This window comes from Bidens hawaiensis, unplaced genomic scaffold, assembly GCF_021521415.1.
Source record: "Bidens hawaiensis isolate Kalapana, Puna unplaced genomic scaffold, B.hawaiensis_p1.1 tig00064988_1, whole genome shotgun sequence".
NCBI classification, from domain to species: Eukaryota; Viridiplantae; Streptophyta; class Magnoliopsida; order Asterales; family Asteraceae; genus Bidens; species Bidens hawaiensis.
Window position 1 is genome coordinate 1 of NW_027501597.1, and position 21,885 is coordinate 21,885.

A 21,885-nucleotide genomic window follows, 5' to 3' on the forward strand; every position below is an offset into this window, starting at 1 on the left:
AATGCAACCAAGTTCCAATACGGCCACATCGTTGCCTCCTTTACGGGCTGGACAGGTTTCCGGTGCAAGAGTTATTGGATCATTCGTTCAAGATAATGACGGTATATCACACATGCAAAAGAAGGCTCGGGTAGATATCAAGCAGGAAGATATGATGCAACAACAGGTTTTACAGCAGATATTGCAAAGACAAGATTCAATGCAGTTACAAAGCCCACAGCTACAAAGTTTGATTCAGCAGCAGAGACTGAAGCAACATCAACAGCAGCAGCAGTTGTTCCAGTCTTTGCCGCCACTTCAACGAGCACATTTGCTTCAGCAGCAGCAGCAGTTGCAGTTGAGGCAACAGTTACAGCAACAGAGTTTGCAACCTGCAAATGCAATGAAACAACCCAATGATGGTGGTGTTTGCTCACGAAGGTTGATGCAATACATGTATCATCAAAGGCAATGTCCAGCTGTGAGTATGATTATGAGTATTTAAATTTCACATTCCATTTTTTGGTTTTTATCAACGCAATGAATTTATGAATCAAATTTCAATGCTTGTAGAGGTGGCAATTGGGTGGGTTGACCAGGGTTGGGAAACGGTCAAAAATGTTTTTCCTATGTAAAGTCTAGAGGGATAATTTTTTTTAGCAAATATTTAGCGTGTCAAAAATGATTATGATAATGATATTATATTGATAGTAATCTATTTATCTGGATGAAATGATTTCGGTAGTTTATGCATTAAAAGTACCTTTTTGGTGATTGTTAATTCATTTGACTCGTCTCTTTAGCTATTTTGCTCTAATTCTACTGGCTTGCTCCACTAGAAATGAAACATAACATGAAACAAAACATTCTTAAATAATGAGCTGCAGTGCCAGTGTGCCACCTTTAATTTCTCGGGTTAACTATTCTTGGTTTAAATATATGCAGGAAAACAGTATCTCCTACTGGAGGAAGTTCGTAGCAGAGTATTATTCTCCACGTGCAAAGAAAAGGTGGTGCCTGTCCTTGTATGATAATGTGGGCTATCATTCGTTGGGTGTGTTTCCACAGGTGGCTATGGTATGTTTTTTTTTGTTTTTGTGTATCTTGTTTTCATAAAAAGTTTTTATCTTCTTTAGGACGCATGGCAATGTGATATTTGTGGGTCTAAATCCGGAAGAGGCTTCGGTATGTAAATCACAAGTCATACACTATATTATAAATATTGTGTTCAAGAATTCTAAATTAAATTATGTTTTGATGGTATGTATATTAACAGAGGCAACTTTTGAAGCACTGCCAAGACTTAATGAAATCAAGTTTGGCAGTGGTGTTATAGACGAGCTTTTATTTCTAGACATGCCTCGTGAATATAGATCCCCATCTGGAATAATGATGTTGGAGTATGGAAAAGCTGTTCAGGAAAGTATATACGAGCAACTTCGTGTGGTTCGTGAGGGCCGGCTTAAAGTTATTTTCACCCCTGATTTAAAGGTGATTTAACCCAAATAATATTTTTATTGAAAATAAAAGACATAATGATGGAATATGTGTTTTTTTACTTATCTGCATGTGTCTTTTCAGATATTAACATGGGAATTTTGTGCACGACGCCATGAAGAGCTTCTTCCTCGTAGGTTGATTGCACCTCAGGTACAAAAGCTTCATTTTTTTTACTAAGAACATAATTGATTAAATTTATAAATCCATATATTGTATTTTTTGGCTGTTTTGCAGGTGAATCAACTGTTGCAAGTAGCACAAAAATGTCAATCTACAATAGCTGAAAGTGGTTCTGATGGGGTCTCACAGCAAGATTTGCAAACAAATAGCAATATGTGAGTCGATCATAATGGGTTAAATTTGTATGTGTTGAAACAGGTTGGGCTAACCGAGAACATGTTTTGTGACTGACTGTTTGGTTTGTGGCAGGGTTGTGGCGGCTGGGCGGCAGCTTGCGAGGAGCTTAGAGTTGCAGTCATTGAATGATTTGGGTTTTTCTAAAAGATATGTTAGGTGCTTACAGGTGAATATTCTTCACTTTTGCTGAATCTTTGTTTTTTCTAGGTGATAGCCGAGCCTAGCTCGTTTAGGTTTGAGCTCGGCACATTTTAATTTAAGAGGGCTTGAGCTCGAGCTCAGCTCATTTAGAGTTGTATTTTTATAACTCGAGTCGGTTCGTGAGTATTTTGTCAAGCTCGTGAGTTTTTATATTTTTTATAATTGTATACATATATATAATTATAATTTTATATATGTAATATAATATAATATATTATTTAATTATTTTTATCATATGTTTATATATTAAATAAAAATTGTATAATTAAAAAAGCTAGTTTTGGTTTGCGAGCCGGCTCGAGCTCGATAATTGAAGCTTGTGCTTGAACTCGTTAATTAAATGAGATTTGATAACAGCTCGTGAGCTCGAGCTCGTTTAAGCTCCACTCAGTTCGAGTTTTAATGTGCTGATGTTGAGTAGCTCATGAGCGGCTCGGCTCGTTTACACTTCTAGTTTTTTCTAACATGATACTGATCATTTGCAACCTGATCTATGCTAATAGATATCTGAAGTGGTCAATAGCATGAAAGACTTGATCGATTTTTGTCGGGATACCAAAGTTGGTCGATCGGTAATAGTTTAACCATCTTTTATCATTAAGATATACTCTTCTTTTTTTTTCATTATTGCAACAGTTTATTCAAAACTGTCATGTCTTTTACAGAGGGATTGAAAAGTTTTCCCAGAAAAACAAACTCGGTCAACTCACAAACACAGAAGATGCAAGAAATGGACCATATGTCTAGTAAATTAGTGCCACTGAATCCAGGTGCCAACGGGTCATTGGTCAATAATAGTCAATACATGGTTAACCGTGGAGCTCAGGCTGCACTTGCAAGTTCAAACTACCAGAACATACTCATGAGACAAAACTCAATGAGTTCAAATGCCCAACAAGAAGCTTCATCTTCCTTTAATAACTTAAACCAAAATGGATATCCGTTTCAGGGTTCCACAAGTATGGCAGCGGTTGGCGGTTTCCAACAAAGGCCCATGTTTCAGCCACCACAGAATCACCAGCCGTCACCTCACAGTGGCGGTCATGCCATACAACAGCACATTATTCAGCAACTGCTTCAAGATACGAGTAATGGTGGCGGTGGTGGACCGAAGCCATCGGTTTCTGGGCAGAGTGCCGCTAGCGGGAGTATGGGTCGAGAAGGTTTGAGATACGGGGTTTCATCATCAGCGACGTCACCACTGCCACCAGTTGTGCCAACCAGAAGCAATAGTTTCAAAGGTGCTTCACTCAATGATTCATCTGCAGGTGGCGGGACAGCTAGCGCAGGTGTCGGTAGTCAGAAGGCGGTAACAGCTGATTTCCCAAGTATGTGTGATGATACTGTTATGGATATAGCGAGCGAGTTTTTGGGAAATGGGTTTTTTGACAACGATGAATTGGAGGGACTCGGTTATGGTTGGAAGGCATAAAGTTATAATCTATGTACAGTTGTATTGAATGGTCATTATATATTTATTTACATTATCTTTGTTTACTTTGCCTAGCTTATACATGAAGTGTTGAAATTGCATTATGACATTTTGATACTGAATTTGAATCCAACACGATCGACATTCCAATGATGGCTTTGATTGTTTGATGAAGCGTGCGGGTTTTGTTTGAATATGGCAAGCTAACAGAGTCACAAACAACACAATCACATCAATATTCTCAAGACTTTTGAAACAACGCGCAACGGGAAACATAAATCAGTTGGTGTGGTTGGTTAAGAGTTTAAACAGCTTGATGGATTCTTTAATGCCCAGTTACCATTAACCCGAGTGTCAACCCAATAAAACTATTCCAACCCGAAACCCAAAAGTAGTAATTAAGATTTAGGTAGTCAAACCTATTAAATACAAAGTAAATTAACGTGTTAATTGTATGAATTAAATTATATTATTTTGTATATATAATTAAACTACTTGATTCGTATAGTTAGCACATTAATATAATTTATATGTTAATTTTCCCCTGTAAAAGTATATATCAATTTAAGAAGAAAAAGAAAAAGAATAATACAAAATAGTGGTGGTTAATCCTATTTATGAGGGTAATTGGAAAAGGAGAAAAAAATATAGAGATGGGATGTAGAATGAAATCTAGACAGATTTTTAGAAATTGAAAAATAAATGAAGAAATAGTGATTTTTAGTTAAACGTGTACGAACGTGGATAGGAAATGGGATGTGAATACTCTTGGAGCATTTCTAATCGGTTCTATCTTTAAATTTAAAATTACATTAAAAATCATTATTTTATTCTTTTTATTTAATTAAATAACTTTTTATACATTTATCATTGTATTTTATTTTTCCTTCACTCACAACTACTTTCAAAAAATATTAAAAAATTATGAAGAAACAAAGTGTTTTTCCAAATTTAATGATGAACATTAACATTGTTTCTCTCCTTCACTCACAACCACTCCCACCACTCTAAAAATTAAAGAACACACTCACATAATAAATGTAACACCCCGGCTTTAAGCGGAATATGCCCGGGTGTAACGTACAAATCACTCATAGCTCGTAACACTATTAAAGCGATAATAATTATATTTATTTCATTTCGTAACGTAACAAGTACACAATTATTCATAAATAAAAATAACATGAAAACACTTCATTAAAACAATAAATAAGTTCATTATTCAAATAACCTAAGGTATACTAATGATCTTCATCCTTAGCACGTCATCGATTCAACCTGTAGCACGTTGAAAATAATAGATTTGTCAACAATTAAGTTGGTGAGTTTTCATAAGTTTTTGTGTATACATACATACATACACACACACACACACACATATATATATAAAAGGCGCGATTCAACTTTCGTAATGCAATAAATATCCAAGCGTAAAGTAAATGAAATCAATAAATGTCGTCCTCCCGTTCCTTTAGCCGAACAACCGAAGTCATAACATTAGACGGCGCGGGTACGTCCCGTCGGACCCTCTCACTATGTGTATGCGTTTGCGTAACTTCCACCATAAGAATAGTAAACACGTTGCAAGCAATTTCACGTATAATCATAAACAATATGCAAGAATAATATTAACATGTACGCTAATTGTGTGAATCGGTTTATAAATAAGCACATAAATAACGAGATAACACTTGTGACATGCTACACCCCAAAATATTAAAAGCGTTAAAATGGGGTTATGAAGAACTCACTTGGAATGAGAAATACGGTAACGAGGAGTCGGTAACGATTAGAGCAAACTAGTTGGTCCCGAGAGAAGCCCCGATAATTTGTCCTAGTTATTAAAGTATAAACAACATAAATATCTAAAGCGAAAAGAACGGACTGAACGTGAATACAAAACAAATATGTTTATAATAGATTTGGGGATCGTTAGTTTGTTACGTATATTTAAAACGGGTTTTTATAAAAAGTGTAATTAAAACTTCAATTAGTTTAGTTATTCTTGTAAATCGTATTGGAACATTAAACGAAAACTATAAGTTTAACCATTTAAAATATAAATTCCGGATTATATATATATATATATATATGAAAACGTTAAATAAACTCTATTTTAAAGGTTCAATGGGTTTTGGTTTGGTTAAACGAGTGTGATACAATATTAGATTTAATATAATATAGGATTTATTAAAGAAAAATAAATAAAACAAAAAAAAATCAATAAAAACCGGGCTTAGGAGATTCGAACCCGCGCCCCAGGCCGAATCAGGGTTTTAGCAACACATGCACTGGCCATCTGAGCCAGTGTCTAATCCGCTTAGAACACAAGAAGAGATATATTTATGTAACAGTTAGGTTATCCCCAAATCCACAATGAACCCTAACTTATTTAATTTGTTTTAATTCGTTAGTGTTAATAAAAAATGATTTATGGCTCTTGTTAAGCACGGAAATCAGATTCAAATGCATGTAACAATTACCTTGTTCGTGTATGAATTGAACGCGAACGGCGAGTTAGGGTTTACGACCAAAAGACGAAATCAAACGAGGTCAAGAACTGTTTATTGGCTGCAATTGTCTTAGGTTTATGTTCGGGATTGTGAGGAGGTGGTGTATGCTCGTTTAATTGCATTTTGGACTTGTATTTATAGGCTAACAAGATCAAGAATAGTCGCGTTCAAAGAGTTAATGAAATTGATACGATTCGATACAAATTAGTTGTTAATTACGCGTCATACCGTAACAAGGTGGAGGGTGTATGTTAAGAATCATATTAGTTACTCAAATCCCGTGATTTATGGGTCAAAAGAGATCAAAATAACTAGAAATGGGGGGGGGGGGTGTCGGTGACGGGAAATGAAGAGAGAAAGAGGGAGTTTGAATAAAATTTGCAACCAAGTCTTTAATCTTAGGTTTGGTGGTCAGAAATTGTAAAACTAAAGGTAGGGGTTAGATTGTACATATTGTATACTTTAACGATTATAAGTATATAGATACGAGTCACGCGTAAATAAAACAATAAAGGTAAAATTGAATAACATAATTAATAATTCAATCTTTTCATTAAATGCGACGATGCGATTACAAACGAGTAATAAACACGAGTACAACTACTAATTCAATTTGACAAATGTCACAATATAGGGAGCCCATTATGAATGATGCTAGTAATAATAAATCTTTGTATACATAAATTCGCTATTAAGAGCATTAACATCACTTCCCTATCTTCAAACTTAAAAAAATAGTATTTAATTGAAAAAATATATAAAATATAGTGATTTTTAATGTAATTATAAAGATATAGATATAGGACTTGTCGGGATTGCTCTAAGAGCATTCACAACATGTCCTTTTATGTGAGTGACTTTCCTATATTGTATGGAGTGGTTAAGTGGTTGTGAACGGAGAAGAAAGCAAAAATTATTGTTCATGAATAAACTCGGAGAAACATTGTTCAGCCTTTATAATTTTTAATGTTTTTTTTAATTGATTGTGAGTGGATTAAAGAGAAAAGATAATGATAAAAGTACAAAAAAAATGTTGAATTAAAATGAAAAAAAAATATAGTGTTTTTAGTGTAATTATAAAAATAGAGATACATAGGCTACATGGAATGCTCTAACCGCAACCGAAAGTGAAAAAGTTTTTTGTGACCATTTTTTAGAAGTTAAAAGATTTGTTGTCAAAGTTAAAATGGTTAAGTTTTATATAATTTGCAAACGTTTACACATTGATGTTACCAAAGTTGTGTGGCAAATGTAAAACTATAAAATTTGAGTGGCTAAAGTTTAAAGGATAAAAGTTTCCATGATGTTGAATTTTGTTGTCCACCTATGAAGAAACACTAATTGACCCCGGGCAGATTACGGATAATCTGGGGGTTAAATAGATGTTTCCCACGAGGGTTTAGGTCCGGCAAAGATGGTTCTTCTGATTACCTGCAAAACAGACACCGTGAGCTCGTCACTGAGAAGGGGGGGGGGTACCTCCTTGTGACCACCCTCCGACGTGAGAATCAGACTAGATTGCTCTTGAATATAAGTGTATATTAAGATATTGCTAGAAAAGATAAGATAATGAGATATCAGATAATGTAAGATAATGTAATGTGTCCATACCATTCCAAGGTGTTGGAGTATTTATAGCCGAAGGTAGGTTTCCAAGAAGGTACAGCCGGCTGAATAGTATTCCTGTTCTGCCAACTGTGGGCTACGCACATGCCATGCTGGTAGTTGGTGGATAGGCAGCGGCTGATAGTGACCAGGCCGGCTGTGTACTATTCTTTTCCACCAACTGCAGGCTATGCACGTGCTACGACAGGTTGGTGAGTAGGCAGCGGCTAATAGTGACAGGGGTTGGTGAGTAGGCAGCGGCTGATAGTGACCAGGCCGGCTGTGTACTATTCCTTTGTCACAGTGAGCTGTCGCTGCTTTGGTCAGACCTTTTGTCCATACCTCGTCAGGTACAGTACAAAAGGTCCTCCAGTAGCGTACGGACTGGCTCATTTGGGCGGGAGTATTCCCGGCTTTGGGCGGGAGTGTTCCCGGCTTGCTCACTCCTTCTTCAGGTGACATTACTGAATTATTTAAGAGTTAAGTGCCTTGTGCGTGTAGCCTTGCTGCGCGGGTAGCCTTCCCTGATGGCTAGTATCCGTTACTGCGGGAACAGGCGGAGTACGTCGACCATTGGGAGGCTTTTCCTGTGGGAACAGCTTGCGTACTGCGCGTAAGGACGTCACGTCTCTGAGCATGGTGGGTCCTGCGGATCCAGTTGGTTTCTGCGCAGACGTCTCTCTTCAAGGTGAGTCTTGCGAGTTTAGCCTTTGCGCAGACGTCCCTGTTGAAGGTGAGTCTTGCGGTTTCAACTGTGCAGACGTCCCTCTTTGAGGTGAGTCTTGCGGGTCCAACTGGGCTCTGCTGGGACCTACTTCTTCAAGTCCCCCCAGTCCAATGTTCTTCTCATGAATTGTTAATAAGTGAGGTGAACTTTTGGACTTAAGCAAAGGGTTTTGAAAAGGGTTTAGTTTTAAGGTTTTCCATGGGGATTCTTCCCGCGGAAGTCCTAATGTCACATGCAGAAATTCCCGACTTTTCTGCTTGATCTTTGGGTATGATGCGGGTAGGTCTGTAACCTCCTCGCAAGTCAGGAGCGTTGAGTTCCACTTGTGTAGATTCTCCATGAGGTTTTGGTAGTTTTGAACATAGTGATCAATTATGTTTAAACAACCAATTCCATCTAGGAGCTTCAAACAATCTAGTTCTCGACGTTCCCGCTATGCGGGGATGTTATTCCCGTTTCCGCAAGCATGGCCCAGAAGATCCTTCTTGGTTCTAATTCCCTGCGGAGTGCTAGGTATGTGAAGGGTTTCGCCTTGACACTGTACCCGCACTCGTCTTATAGTTACTTTACTTCCAAGGTATTCCTGGCTTCAATTCCCTGCGGGTGCTAAGTATGTGAAGGGTTTTGCCTTGACACTGTACCCGCACCCGTCTTATAGTTACTTGGTTGCCGAGGTATTCTTGGCTTCAATTCCCTGCAGGTGCTAAGTATGTGAAGGGTTTTGCCTTAACACTGTACTCGCACCTGTCTTATAGTTACTTGGTTGCCAAGGTAAGGGGTATAGTCCCGCTTACTTTTGAATCTTTTTTGAATCTTTTTGAATCTTTTTGAAATTTGAAGAGTTGGTGAAAGGATAAGAACAGTCCAAACTGTTGAAACGTCGTCCGACGGTTTCTTCTGACAGTGTCAGGACGTGCAGGAAGTTATGGCGACGTGACAGTATATGGTCATTCCAGACGCTTTTTCAGGCGCGTGGGCGCGAGTTTTCGGGCGCGTGGCCGCGAAGTTTACGGCACGCGTCCTGTCAACAGTTGTTGCCAGCTTGCATATTCCACGTGTCATAGTTTCATTGCACCTGCGCTTTCCTCTCTCTTCCGCATTAAATTCATCGCATTCATTGCGATGAGTATATAAAGGGAGGAGATGATGCATCTCAACTCACAGTTTCACCTCTCTTCTTCTTCTAAACGATTTCCGGCGAATACTCTAACTTTTCTGTCGAGCATTCTCCTGAAATCGTTCTTTACATTCAAAACATGTCTTCTCATGATCTTGAAGTTACTGCTGAAGAGTCGGACGTGTATTCCGAGAACCCGACGTCCACTTCTGATAGGGACGATAAGAGTACTGCTGGCGAGTGCCAGTGTGCTCTTCCCGTCGACCAGTATCAGTACATCGTCAGGAAGTTCATGCTCGAGGCTTTCGAGCCTGAGTTTCCTGAGCCACACCAGACGGTGTACGATGTCCCCAAGGGCAAAATAGGGGTGTATGCTGCATTCTTCATCTATGGGAATCTCAGGTTCCCATTGACGAAGTTTGTGTACCGTGTTTTGGAGAGACACGGTGTACATCTGACGGAGGTACACCCAATGGCGATCGCCAAGATTCGCCATTTTGAATGAGTGTGCCTCATTCTGGGCATGGAGCCCCATGTCGACCGCCTGATGACCTTCTATTCCTGGAGGTGCATCCAGGGGTGGTATACCTTGGTCACTCGGATCAAGGGTTTGAAGATCTGCGCTACCGAGCGCAGTCTTCGGTCTTGGAAGCGGGAGTTCTTCTATATCTCCGCTCGCGTCGTCCCCATAGCGATGACGTTCAAGAACGGGAGAACTCTTTCGAACCTTCACGCCTTCAACTACGAGGAGGCGGAATGGTTCTCCAAGATTTCCCGGGTCCAGTCTCCGGTTTACCGCTTTGCGGAGTCCGGGATGGTGATGCTCGGGATGAGCCGGGTGTGGAAGGATGCTGGGGCGGAGGCGCCACAGATTCCCATCGTCCTTGAATATGGTTTGAACTCTATCCCTTACGGTATGCTTCATCTTCTTTGCTGATTTAAAGTTTTCTTCTAACTGTTTCTTTTGTTTTCAGAGGGAAACGACCTACAATCGCTCCTGCATCCGCGGGAGGCTGGTGGTCCCGCTCGGATGGGTACCCGTGCTCTTGATGAGAACTAGTTGCCCATCTTGGAGCAAACAGCGGATCGGTTTGTGGAGGTCTACCCGCCGGGCCACCCGATTCTGAGCGCCACGTGGCCAGGTAAGGAGTTATTTAACCCTCGCCCTGTCAATGCTCAAACCTCTGCTGGAATTCCTCTAATTTTGTCATATTCTGATGAGGAATCCGCAGATGGTCCTTTCTTCACGCGGAAGAAGAAGGCTGCTGGCGGGAAGGGTAAGGCGAAGGTTGCCTCTACTGCCGATCAGGGGAATCAGAGTCAGAGACCGAGAGTGAAGAGGTGGCGGGGAACCCTGGTGGTGACGAGCCCACTGTTCCGGAGGTTGAGACAGCTGTCACCTCCGGGCAGCCTAGTACGACGGTGAGCGGCGTGAAGAGGCCGGCTCCATCGGGTTCGTCCCCGTCTATCAGAACCTTCAAGCTGAAGATAACTCGTAAGTATAATTTTTATTTACTTTAACTGCATATCCTTCCGCCATTATATTTAACTATCTTGTCTTCATGCAGGTGTGGATGCAACTGCATTCCAGGGAGGAGCACCTCTGGACCCATGACGGTAGGTTTGGTCAACCTACCCGAGGCGATGACCCAGGCGACTGCGCCTGCTTCAAGTGTTGGTTCAGTTGCTCACTCGGTTGAGGCAACTGTTCCAACTGTAACATCATCCCCGCCGGCTGTCAGTGCGATCTTCACGGAATCCTTCACTGAGCCGGCGGTGATATTTTCTGCGGGTTCTTCCGCAGCGGCGGCCACGGTTGTGAGTTCACCTCTAGTGAGTTCACCTCCGATGGTCTCTACCGCAGCGGCTTCGACCGTGCCTCCGGCGCCGGCGACTACCTCGTCCCCGGCCGGTTCAGCAGGTATGTTCGGGGCTTCAAGCCAATCTCTGCCTCCTTCCCATCTGCCTGACCTCTTGGATGGATATCCGTTAGGTTCGGGTGATGGGTTTGGCGGCTACCGGCCTACTGTCGACCCTACAGGTGCGTAGGGTTATTTTGGCCTTTTTATATATATTTTTGTTTTTTATCATATTTTCTTAACTGCTTTTTGTTTTTGCAGTGTCGGATTCGAATGAGGTGTTTGTTCCGCGGTGGAACATCCGCCGGGGAACCACCCTTCGGACGGCTGTGGATTGCGTCGAGTGGGCGCGCCACGCCGCCCCCAGTGGTGCACTGGGAGAAGCTATGTCGAGCTACCAAGAGGGTAGGCTGACAAACGAGCTTCGAATTCTCCTTGCCCGGATGCAGCCGCGCGTCGAGCTGCTTTGTCGTGAAAACGACAAGTTAAAGGCGGCTCGTATCCAAGAAGTAGCTCAGGCGCTGGCTATCCGGGAGGAGAACAGGAGACTCTCCGCCGTTGCTGCGGAGAAGGAGAAGGCCTTCAAGGCCCTCGAGGTTGAAGTTCAGGCCTGTCTCGAGGCCCGTTCCAAGGCTACCCAAGCTGTTAATGAACAACTTTGGTTGGCTAAGGAAACTGCACGGAACGCCACTGAGAGGGCCACCAAGGCTGAAGCTGTTGCTGAGCCTCTACGCACTGAGAATGAGGAGCTCAAAGCCAAATTAGAGAGGCTCCAGCAGGCTTATGATGCTTTGGCCATGGAAGATGCCAAGAAGCTCCAAGAGATCTTGGACCAGAGGGGGGTGCTTGACCACACTGAGCGTAAGCTAAAGGGCGTCGAAGAGGCTGCAGCCAAAGATGTGTTGCTTGCCAACCTTACAAAGAAAGAAGCCGAACGCGCCCGTAATGAAGCTCAAGCTGCCCTCCAGGAGGCTCTGGTTACCAAGGAATGGCTTCTACGAGAAGCGTTGTCGCAGGTATGCATAGCTTCTTAATATCTTTACGCTTTTCTTTGTACTTAGAAAAGGTTTTGATACTTGTATTTTTGTTTTGTAGGTTGTGCATCGGGTCTTCACGGACACATCATATGACGATGCCATGAGCGCAGCCCTCAACGCTTCTCATAAGGATGGGGAAAAGGCTGGCTTCCTGCTTGGTCTAGGGTTCGTTGAGAAGGGCATCCCGCCTTCCAACTTCCCTTTATATGATGTGGATACTGAAGCTGTATATGACCAAGCAGTGAACCAGTATGCCGCCTTCCCGCACCCGGTGGTGGAGAAGGTGAACGAAGTTGCTGCTGCTGATGATAGGCTAACCATTCTCAAGACCTTCCTTGAACCGCCACAGCCAACTGATGGTGCGGGTACAAGTGGGTTTGGAGGGAGTGGCCCTGAAGCTTGATCTTTTAAATCCTTTCCCACTGTTAGGATAGATTTACGTCTTTGTATAGATTTATATTCTTGTAGGCGGGTAGATACCCGGCCATTCTTGTAACAGTTGAATTTTTATGGAATATAAATCTTTTGTGCGGGTAGGACCGTCACTCTTGCTTTATAAACGTTATACGACTTGCTCATGCATATTATAGTTTAATTTGGCACTTGTTTTGCCGCATAAACAATATATGATTCACTTGTGCATACTTTAGTTTAACTTAGCAATTTCTTAAGTGCTTTGGATAAGTTAACCTTTCAACGTGGCAGATAATAGGTTAAAGTTTTGCTTCCTCTTTCGTGATTGTGCGGGTAAGACCGTCACTTTCACTTAGTAGGATGGCTAAACTTTACCTATATCTGACCTGCGTGGAGGTTTTCCTCATTTTTTCCTTAAGAGATTTTCTAAGTATTCTGAATAAGTTAACCTTTCGACGCGCGGTTGTCAATAGGTTAATGTTCAGTTTCCTCTATCATGATTGTGCGGGGTAAGACCGTCACTTGCATTTAGTAGGATGACCAAACTTTACTTATGACTGACCTGCGTGAAGGTTTTCCTCATCTTTTCCTTAGAAATTCTTGCCGTTTTTTGTGTTTATGCGGGTTTTGCCGCCTTCCACACGCAACGAATTCTTTTCACACTTATTTATGCGGTGAATACCGGCATATCAGTGTTTTGGATAAGTTAACCGTTCGACGCGCGGTTGTCAATAGGTTAACGTTCAGTTTCCTCTATCATGATTTGTGCGGGTAGGACCGGCACTTTCATTTAGTGGGATGACCCAACTTTACCTATAACTGACCTGCGTGAAGGTTGGCCGTTTTTTGTGTTTATGCGGGTTTTGCCGCCTTCCACACGCAACGACCTACTTCCCCACTTATGTATGCGGTGAAGACCGGCATATCAGTGTGGAAAGTTCATAAGTATAAATGTAAGATTATCAGCGTCAATGTGATAATGAGAATCATTTCCATTAGAAGTGGCTCTGGGCATTTTCTTTTACAAGTTTGGAATTGATCTACATGCACTGTGTAATTGAGCTCCCTTCCATGTTGTTTGGATGGGAGTGCCATCGAGCCGATATGCACTTGGTTCGGAATCTCGTTGTTTACGCAGTATGTAGTCTCCAACATTGTAGCTGTAGTTTCGTGTTTTTCCCAACTGGGGTTCTACACGCGTTGGCCTGCTCAGCATCCTTTACGCCACGAGGTGTGCTAGTTCTCCATCTCTGACGAATGTCTCGATGATGTCTTTCAAGTCTATGCATTCGTCGGTGTTGTGGCCTTTTGTCCTGTGGAAGTCACAGAATTTGCTCTGATCAGCGTTGTGACGCTCTCGGATTATTGGAGCCTTTGGCCATGGGAGCCTCTCGATGTCGAAAATCTCGGTGACGCTTTTGGTGAGCGGCGTCCACCGGGGGTTCCGGTTCGACGACTACCTGTTGTCCTTTCCGCCTAACCGAGGGTGCGAGCCAGATGAGGTGTCGAAGTTTACCCTTGACTGCCAAATACCTAGCTTCCTCTTTTTGTTTAGTCGGGCGGTAAGGACGTTATTTTCTCTTGTTTTCTGGGTGTAGAGGTTTGTGCTTTGGGGAAGATCACTACCCAATTGCTTTTCCGTTTCCGCGAAGCGTTTAGCTGCTGTCATGATGGCATCCCATGTGGATGGCATGCCATCTTTACCCGTTAAGGTGCGGATGAGCTCTGGGTCTTTCGCGCCCTGGATGAAAGCAGCGCGAACAAGATCTTCGATAATACTGCCCAGACTTAGCTTCTTTGAATTGAAGCGCGTGATGAAGTCTAGTAAAGACTCATCTTCCTCTCGGATGCAGTTGAGGATTGTCCATTGTTCTTCAGTGTACTTTCTTTGTTGACTGAAGTGTTGGCTGAACTTCTGTTGGAAGTCTGCCCAATCGTAGATGTGGTGGACCGGTAGACGGTCGAACCACGCTCTGGCTGCTCCAACCAACGTCATCTGGAACATATAACACCACGTGGGTTCCGTCCAGTTGCTGACGGTTGCCCCCGCTATGAATCTGTTCAAATGATCGTCTGGGTCGGATATACCATCATAGGTGCCGATGTTGGACATCTGTTTGGCACTTCTTGGGGCGATTGCTTCAGCAATGTCCCTTGCAAACTTGTAGGTTCCCGCATTTGCAGCGGTTGGTCTGAAGGTTTTAGAGAAGTCACGTGGGTTTCCACCCGCGTTTTTTTGTTTGAAGGTTTCTCCAAAATTCCTTCTTGGTTGGAAGTCCGTTTCCTTACGCTTCCCTTTCGCCTTATGGCGAGGGTTTACGTCGGTGTCGGATTCCTCCGAATCATCGTCCAAGTACTCGCACTCATTGCTCATGTTGAGCTGTTGTCGAGTGCTTCCGAATTCGTCAGCCTGTTGGAGTGAACGTAAGCGTTCATCCAACTCAGCTTGGAATTCCCTTTGACGTTTTTCCGCCCACGCTTTAACTTGTTCAAGTGTTTGGCGGGGGGGCCTCGTCTGTTGTCTTTCCACCTAGGTATCAATGAATCCCAGGGGAGGATTGTTTACTGCACTTGCCCCGGCTCGGGTAACCGGGGTAGTGTTCGTAAAATTTACTGCACTTGCCCCGGCTTGGGTAACCGGGGTAGTGTTCGTAAAATTTACTGCACTTGCCTCGGCTTGGGTAACCAGGGTAGTGTTCGTAAAATGTGTGTATTCGCCGGTGTTCCCCCCAGTAGCTGGGGTTGTGGTTACCGGGGTTTCTTGGTTACTCCCTGGCCTGGGGACCAGAGTAACGTTAACCATCTTTTCGGAGGTTTTGAAAAAACTGAGAGAATTAGTACTAGCTTTTATGCACGGATGGCGCCAATGAAGAAACACTAATTGACCCCGGGCATATTACGGATAATCTGGGGGTTAAATAGATGTTTCCCACGAGGGGTTAGGTCCGGCAAAGATGGTTCTTCTGATGACCTGCAAAACAGACACCGTGAGCTCGTCACTGAGAAGGGGGGGTACCTCCTTGTGACCACCCTCCGGCGTGAGAATCAGACTAGATTGCTCTTGAATATAAGTGTATATTAAGAGATTGCTAGAGAAGATAAGATAATGAGATATCAGATAATGTAATGTGTCCATACCATTCCAAGGTGTTGGAGTATTTATAGCCGAAGGTAGGTTTCCAAGAAGGTACAGCCGGCTGAATAGTATTCCTGTTCTGCCAACTGTGGGCTACGCACATGCCATGCTGGTAGTTGGTGGATAGGCAGCGGCTGATAGTGACCAGGCCGGCTGTGTACTATTATTTTCCACCAACTGCAGGCTATGCACGTGCTACGACAGGTTGGTGAGTAGGCAGCGGCTAATAGTGACAGGGGTTGGTGAGTAGGCAGCGGCTGATAGTGACCAGGCCGGCTGTGTACTATTCCTTTGTCACAGTGAGCTGTCGCTGCTTTGGTCAGACCTTTTGTCCATACCTCGTCAGGTACAGTACAAAAGGTCCTCTAGTAGCGTACGGACTGGCTCATTTGGGCGGGAGTATTCCCGGCTTTGGGCGGGAGTGTTCCCGGCTTGCTCACTCCTTCTTCAGGTGACAATACTGAATTATTTAAGAGTTAAGTGCCTTGCGCGTGTAGCCTTGCTGCGCGGGTAGCCTTCCCTGATGGCTAGTATCCGTTACTGCGGGAACAGGCGGAGTTCGTCGACCATTGGGAGGCTTTTCCTGCGGGAACAGCCTGCGTACTGCGCGTAAGGACGTCACGTCTCTGAGCATGATGGGTCCTGCGGATCCAGTTGGTTTCTGCGCAGACGTCTCTCTTCAAGGTGAGTCTTGCGAGTTTAGCCTTTGCACAGACGTCCCTGTTGAAGGTGAGTCTTGCGGTTTCAAATGCGCAGACGTCCCTCTTTGAGGTGAGTCTTGCGGGTCCAACTGGGCTCTGCTGGGACCTACCTCTTCAACCTACCTGCTATGTTGATGTAATATCTATGTTTCTATATAATGAAAGAAGTAATCAATTCCATTAAAAAAAATGGCAAAGGTAAAAATATTAATATTAATGGCCAAAATCTAAATAACAAAACATTAACAGTCGCATTTTAATATACATTGTATTTTTTTTTTTTAAAAGTTATAGCATTATATAACAACGCGTCGTATTTCCTAGTTCTTATCTACATGACTTTGAATTAAATATCAAAATAAAATCCATGAAAAAACAGGTTTTACGACTTTTATCAACATACGTAATACGTTTCATCATAAGTGATGATATATTTTGCCAAATATGTATTTCATCATGAGTGATATCATAATTAGGAATTGCTAGAATAATAAAAATCGCCACTGAACACGTTTGTCACCATTGTCCAATTTTTTCCTTTTTTTTCTTTTGAAATATCTTCAGATTTTACAAGCTTTGTCATTTCATTTCAATTCAGTTCTCAAATCCCATTAAATTTTTAGCATTATATGTAAGGGGTAATTTTGCCTTTCTACTTAATGTATAAGTTTTTTAACATGTACAAGATTGTAGCATCTTCTTCAATGTTATAATCTTATAGATAAATTAGGGTCGATTGTTAGAAAAAACAAACTAAAAACCAACCTTTAATCACTTCATCATCCTCGTTGCTCCTCATCTCCATCACTAGCAGCATCTACGGTTAATAAATTGCGCACTCCTTTTCGACCAAATCGCCACATCGAACAAATAACAAAAGATCGATTAGCGGGAGCACATTGATTACTATCTTATGAACTTTTTGCAACACCAACTTCATGGCAAAATACTTGACACTACACCATCATGAAGGAAAATACATCATGACTAAAACTAGAACGCACTCCATTTTTTTCTACGCATTTCTTTAATTTGGTTTCAAGTTTCAATATTTCGGTGCTCGGTTTTCTCTGGCAGCACTAATCGCTTCGGCTACTGTATACCCTGGGAAACAAATGAATTCTTTTGGGAGACCCGCAATCTGTTTTAAGGCACCCATATTGAACACGAATCATCAACCCCATTTACAGTTTAATTTCATTTTCTTGTACTCGTTTAATTAGTTATAACTTTCATTTCCAAGTATTGTAACTTATCAATTTATTTCTTTTTATATTGTAATTCATATTAATATTAATAAAAATTATGTTTTGTTATTATTTTACTAACAGTTTTCCTTACATTATTCGTGTTTTTTCGATTAAATATAATTTACATTATCTTATCCGTGTTTTTTCAATTAAATATAACATACTAATTATTTTAATGAGATTTACTACTTCGATTACACAATCTTTGCCCCGTCAAGAGTGGTTTATTATTTTGACCAAATTTAGTATTTTTGTTTTGGATTGGCATACAAGTAAAGATATTTTTTTAGTACTTGAAAACAACTTTATAAAGTACCATAAAAGGTTTACTTCCTATGAATTTTCTCCGAAGGCTTGTAAGGAACATATTAATGCCCTTTTCGTTGCTCCCGTGATTCACAATGGATGGCAATTTCGCATTAATTAATTATTGACTTCAAACAAATATATATATCATTATTTGTTTATGATTGCTTGAAAAAGTCTACTTTTTGACACTGTTTAAAATTGTTTTGAAATCACAAGCTTGGATTTCACATTACATTAGTAAAAGTTATCATAAAAATAATCATGCTACTTGTTCTTACATGGGCTTTAAACGTCAAGGTAAAGCGTCAAATCACTAAAACACAGATAGTGAGACTTTAACTAACGCATCTCTTTAAAATTGTGTTATGATTTAAAGACCCGTTACCACGTCACTATTTCCTTGATTACCACCCCGGCATGGCGTTAAAGCTCGTTATCACGCCATATCACTTTTTAATACCCCTGTTAAAGCCCCACAACTAGTGGTCTTAACTCTTAATTATAACTCTTCTAAGTTCTAACATATTGGATGGATTTAAGAAATATATTTGACTTTGTATCAGTCAATTATCCGTAGCTTTTGCAATAATTATATCTTGTTAAGTAATCTTTTAATTGCCTGAATATTTTAATAAGTTATTGCTCTAACGTAACTTAATTATATCTACTGAGTAAACCCTTAAAAGTCGTCTGCTCGCTTACTCCATTACTATAATTCAAGTTGCCTTTTTGGCCCAAGTACGTATAGAAAAGAAACTAAGTGATATTACTTGTGCCGTTAAGCACGCTTGTATTGACCTTACTGGAGTATTCTCTTGTTGGGCTTAGGGATACCGGGTTTGTTGTTAGGCAGACTGTGTTGAAGGCGGAATCAAGAAAAATTGCTAAGCATGAGAAAGCATGTGTCGAGAATCAACACGTCTTCATTCCTCTTGCTTTCGATACATTTGGGTCCCTTGCCCCCAAAGCTATTACGTTTCTTAAAGGAGTTCAACGGTTCTTGCACAGTAACTTATCGACGCCAAAGAACTATAACTTTGTTTTCAGTATGATCGAGTTTGTCATTCAATAGAGGGTGGCAGCGCAACTTGTTGTCCGCTTACCCACCTCTCTGTTGTAATTGAATCCTTTTATTTAATATATGAAGAGTTTTTGATTGAGAAAAAAAAAATCTTTCAAACAAACACAAACAGAAGAAATGATGTTAGAGACTCCAAAGTAGCAATGAGTGTGTGGTTGTTTAAATGGTGTGCTCTCTACAAAGCATCAACTGATAATATTAGTTAGTGACATATACACGGAATTTTCGTAAGGGGGGCACATATCGGTATAAAATGGGTAGGATGAAGAAATGAGATAGATTTTTAGGTGAAGATAATCCCTTTCTTTTAAACTTTTTGGTATCTCCTTAGTATTCACTAACTCATTCATCAAAATTCTCCAATCTTTAAAATATAAAAGTTTTTTTTAAAAACATACTCCATTCCTTCCACCATTTCACTATTTAACCTTAAACTATAAAAAGTTGTTACACTATATGAAAAGTTACGGCACCATCCATCAAATTTATGTGAGTGTATTGAAGCGATAAAATAATATAAAAAACGTTGTAACTAAGATAAAATTAAAAATGACGAATGCAATGTGGAAGGGGTTTTTTTAGTTAAATTATATGGTAAAATCAATGTAGTGAAGAAGACATGAATGCTAATAAATATAAAAATGAAATTAAGGACAAACAAGAATCTATCTATACATACTATTAAAGCAAGGAACAATTTTCATATGTCACAATTCTAGGGTGTCCACATAGAATGCCACATCATTGCCAACTCACCAATTTCCTTTCATATTCTTGCCAAATCATCACCTACCCTATATTTAAACCTTAACAATTAACAAATTTTTACCCTAAACATATTTTCTCTCTTTCTCTACTAGACGGATTCTTCTTCCACCATCTCATATATTCTTTTCATCTAGATCTAGATTTGTATTAATCGTTTTCCGGTAAGGTTATATTTTATAATAACTTCCGATTGTTGATATATGTTTTTCCGGCAAGACTATATTTCTTTCCGGTAATGTTTTCCTCTAACATTTATCTTGATTTTCATTGTTATATGATTTTATTATAATCAGTTTACGTTGTAAATAAAAAATGACGATGTAATTGATATGTGAACGTTATTACGTTTTTCCGGTAAGCTTTTCGGTGATGTGTTATATCTATAACAATAGTTGTTTTATATTTTATTTAAAATTTTATATTTTTCATGTGTTTTTGTTATACATGTTGTTCTTTTAGGTTCTAAATAAAAACATGAGATACCATGGACATTATCACTATTTCGTTTTTCCGATAAGGCCATTTAAATTTTCCGTTTAGAAATTATTATTCAAATCTTCCATAATATCAATGTTATAACAAAACTTTATTATTTCACGTTATTGTCCCGACTGATGTAAGGAATATTTCATTTTACCTTCTAAATCAATATATGAGATACCATGGTTATTATCATTATTTGTTTTTTTCGGTAAGACATTCAAATTTTACGGTTATAAATTAAATATCAAATGTTCCATAATATCAACATTAATATTCTACTTTATAATTTCAGGTCAATGTCCCGACTGATACAAACTAATTTCACTTTAAATTCTAAAAAGAAATCCGAGATACCATGGTCATTCTCACTATTTCGTTTTTCCGGTAAGACCATTCAAATTTTCCGGTTATAAGTTATAATTCAAATCTTGCAGAATATGAATTAATATTCGACTTTATCATTTCAGGTTATTGTCCCGACTCATATGACCTATTTTCTGGATTAATCATTAGTTTTTAAGATTTATATATATATTTTTAGATTGATGTATTTTTCTTTGTTGAATATTCACGTATATTCTATATATGGAAGATTATAATGTACATTAATTTAAATTATATACACATTTAATTTTCCCATTAATACAATTTATATAGTTTGAATTTCCTAATTTGTTTAAATAACTGAAAGAACAATTAATTAAACTTTCCAATCTAAACAATTAAATATATATTTTATTTTATGTGGTTTGACTTAGTTTAATTATCCTATTATTACAATTTATATAGTTATACTTTCCTTTTTTGTTAAAACTTGAATACATTTCCGTTCGGATTTACTATTTGACCATTCATACTAAATCGTTTTTATATTTTGCTAATTCATTTTATATTAATTCCTTAATAAAAGATTAAGTTCATTGATTAACGAATTATAAAATAATTTCAATTTATTTTCCCCAATTCAAATTCAAATTAACTTTACGGTAATTGTATACATCTTTGTTATATAATTAAACCTTTATTTTATAATTAATGATCCATAATAATGATTTCAACCTTTTTTATTTTTTTTTTAATTCTTTACAAAAATAGGTTATACAGTTTTAGTATATTATTTTGGGTTTTATTTGATAATTAATGATGACTCTAATTTTGGCAACAATGTGTACATTATTATAATTTTAATAATTAATTATTTGACTCAAATTCAAAAATATGTTATACAGTTTGACTTTGACTATATTTTTAAAAACCGGATTTTACTAAATTTCATATTAACCATTTGACTTAATTTAACCATTTATATTAAATATGTTTAAATAACATTTACATATTTAAACCTAATTCTTATTCCGAATTTGACTAATTTTTTGAAAACATTTTTAATTTTTTTAATATTATCCATAATTATAA

At 39.5% G+C, this 21,885-nt stretch overlaps 1 protein-coding gene across 1 annotated transcript; it reads left to right on the plus strand.

Moving 5' to 3' along the window:
- Positions 1–13: 13 nt before the first annotated feature.
- Positions 14–3,506, plus strand: LOC143604390 (putative transcriptional regulator SLK3; the record flags this gene model as incomplete). The annotated part of the gene is made up of 9 exons (XM_077080888.1): positions 14–460; positions 925–1,056; positions 1,116–1,164; positions 1,256–1,470; positions 1,561–1,629; positions 1,714–1,814; positions 1,909–2,002; positions 2,541–2,615; positions 2,705–3,506. Coding segments are annotated over 9 exons (1,947 nt in total), but the record flags the coding sequence as incomplete, so codon positions are not given.
- Between the last annotated feature and the right edge of the window lie 18,379 nt (positions 3,507–21,885).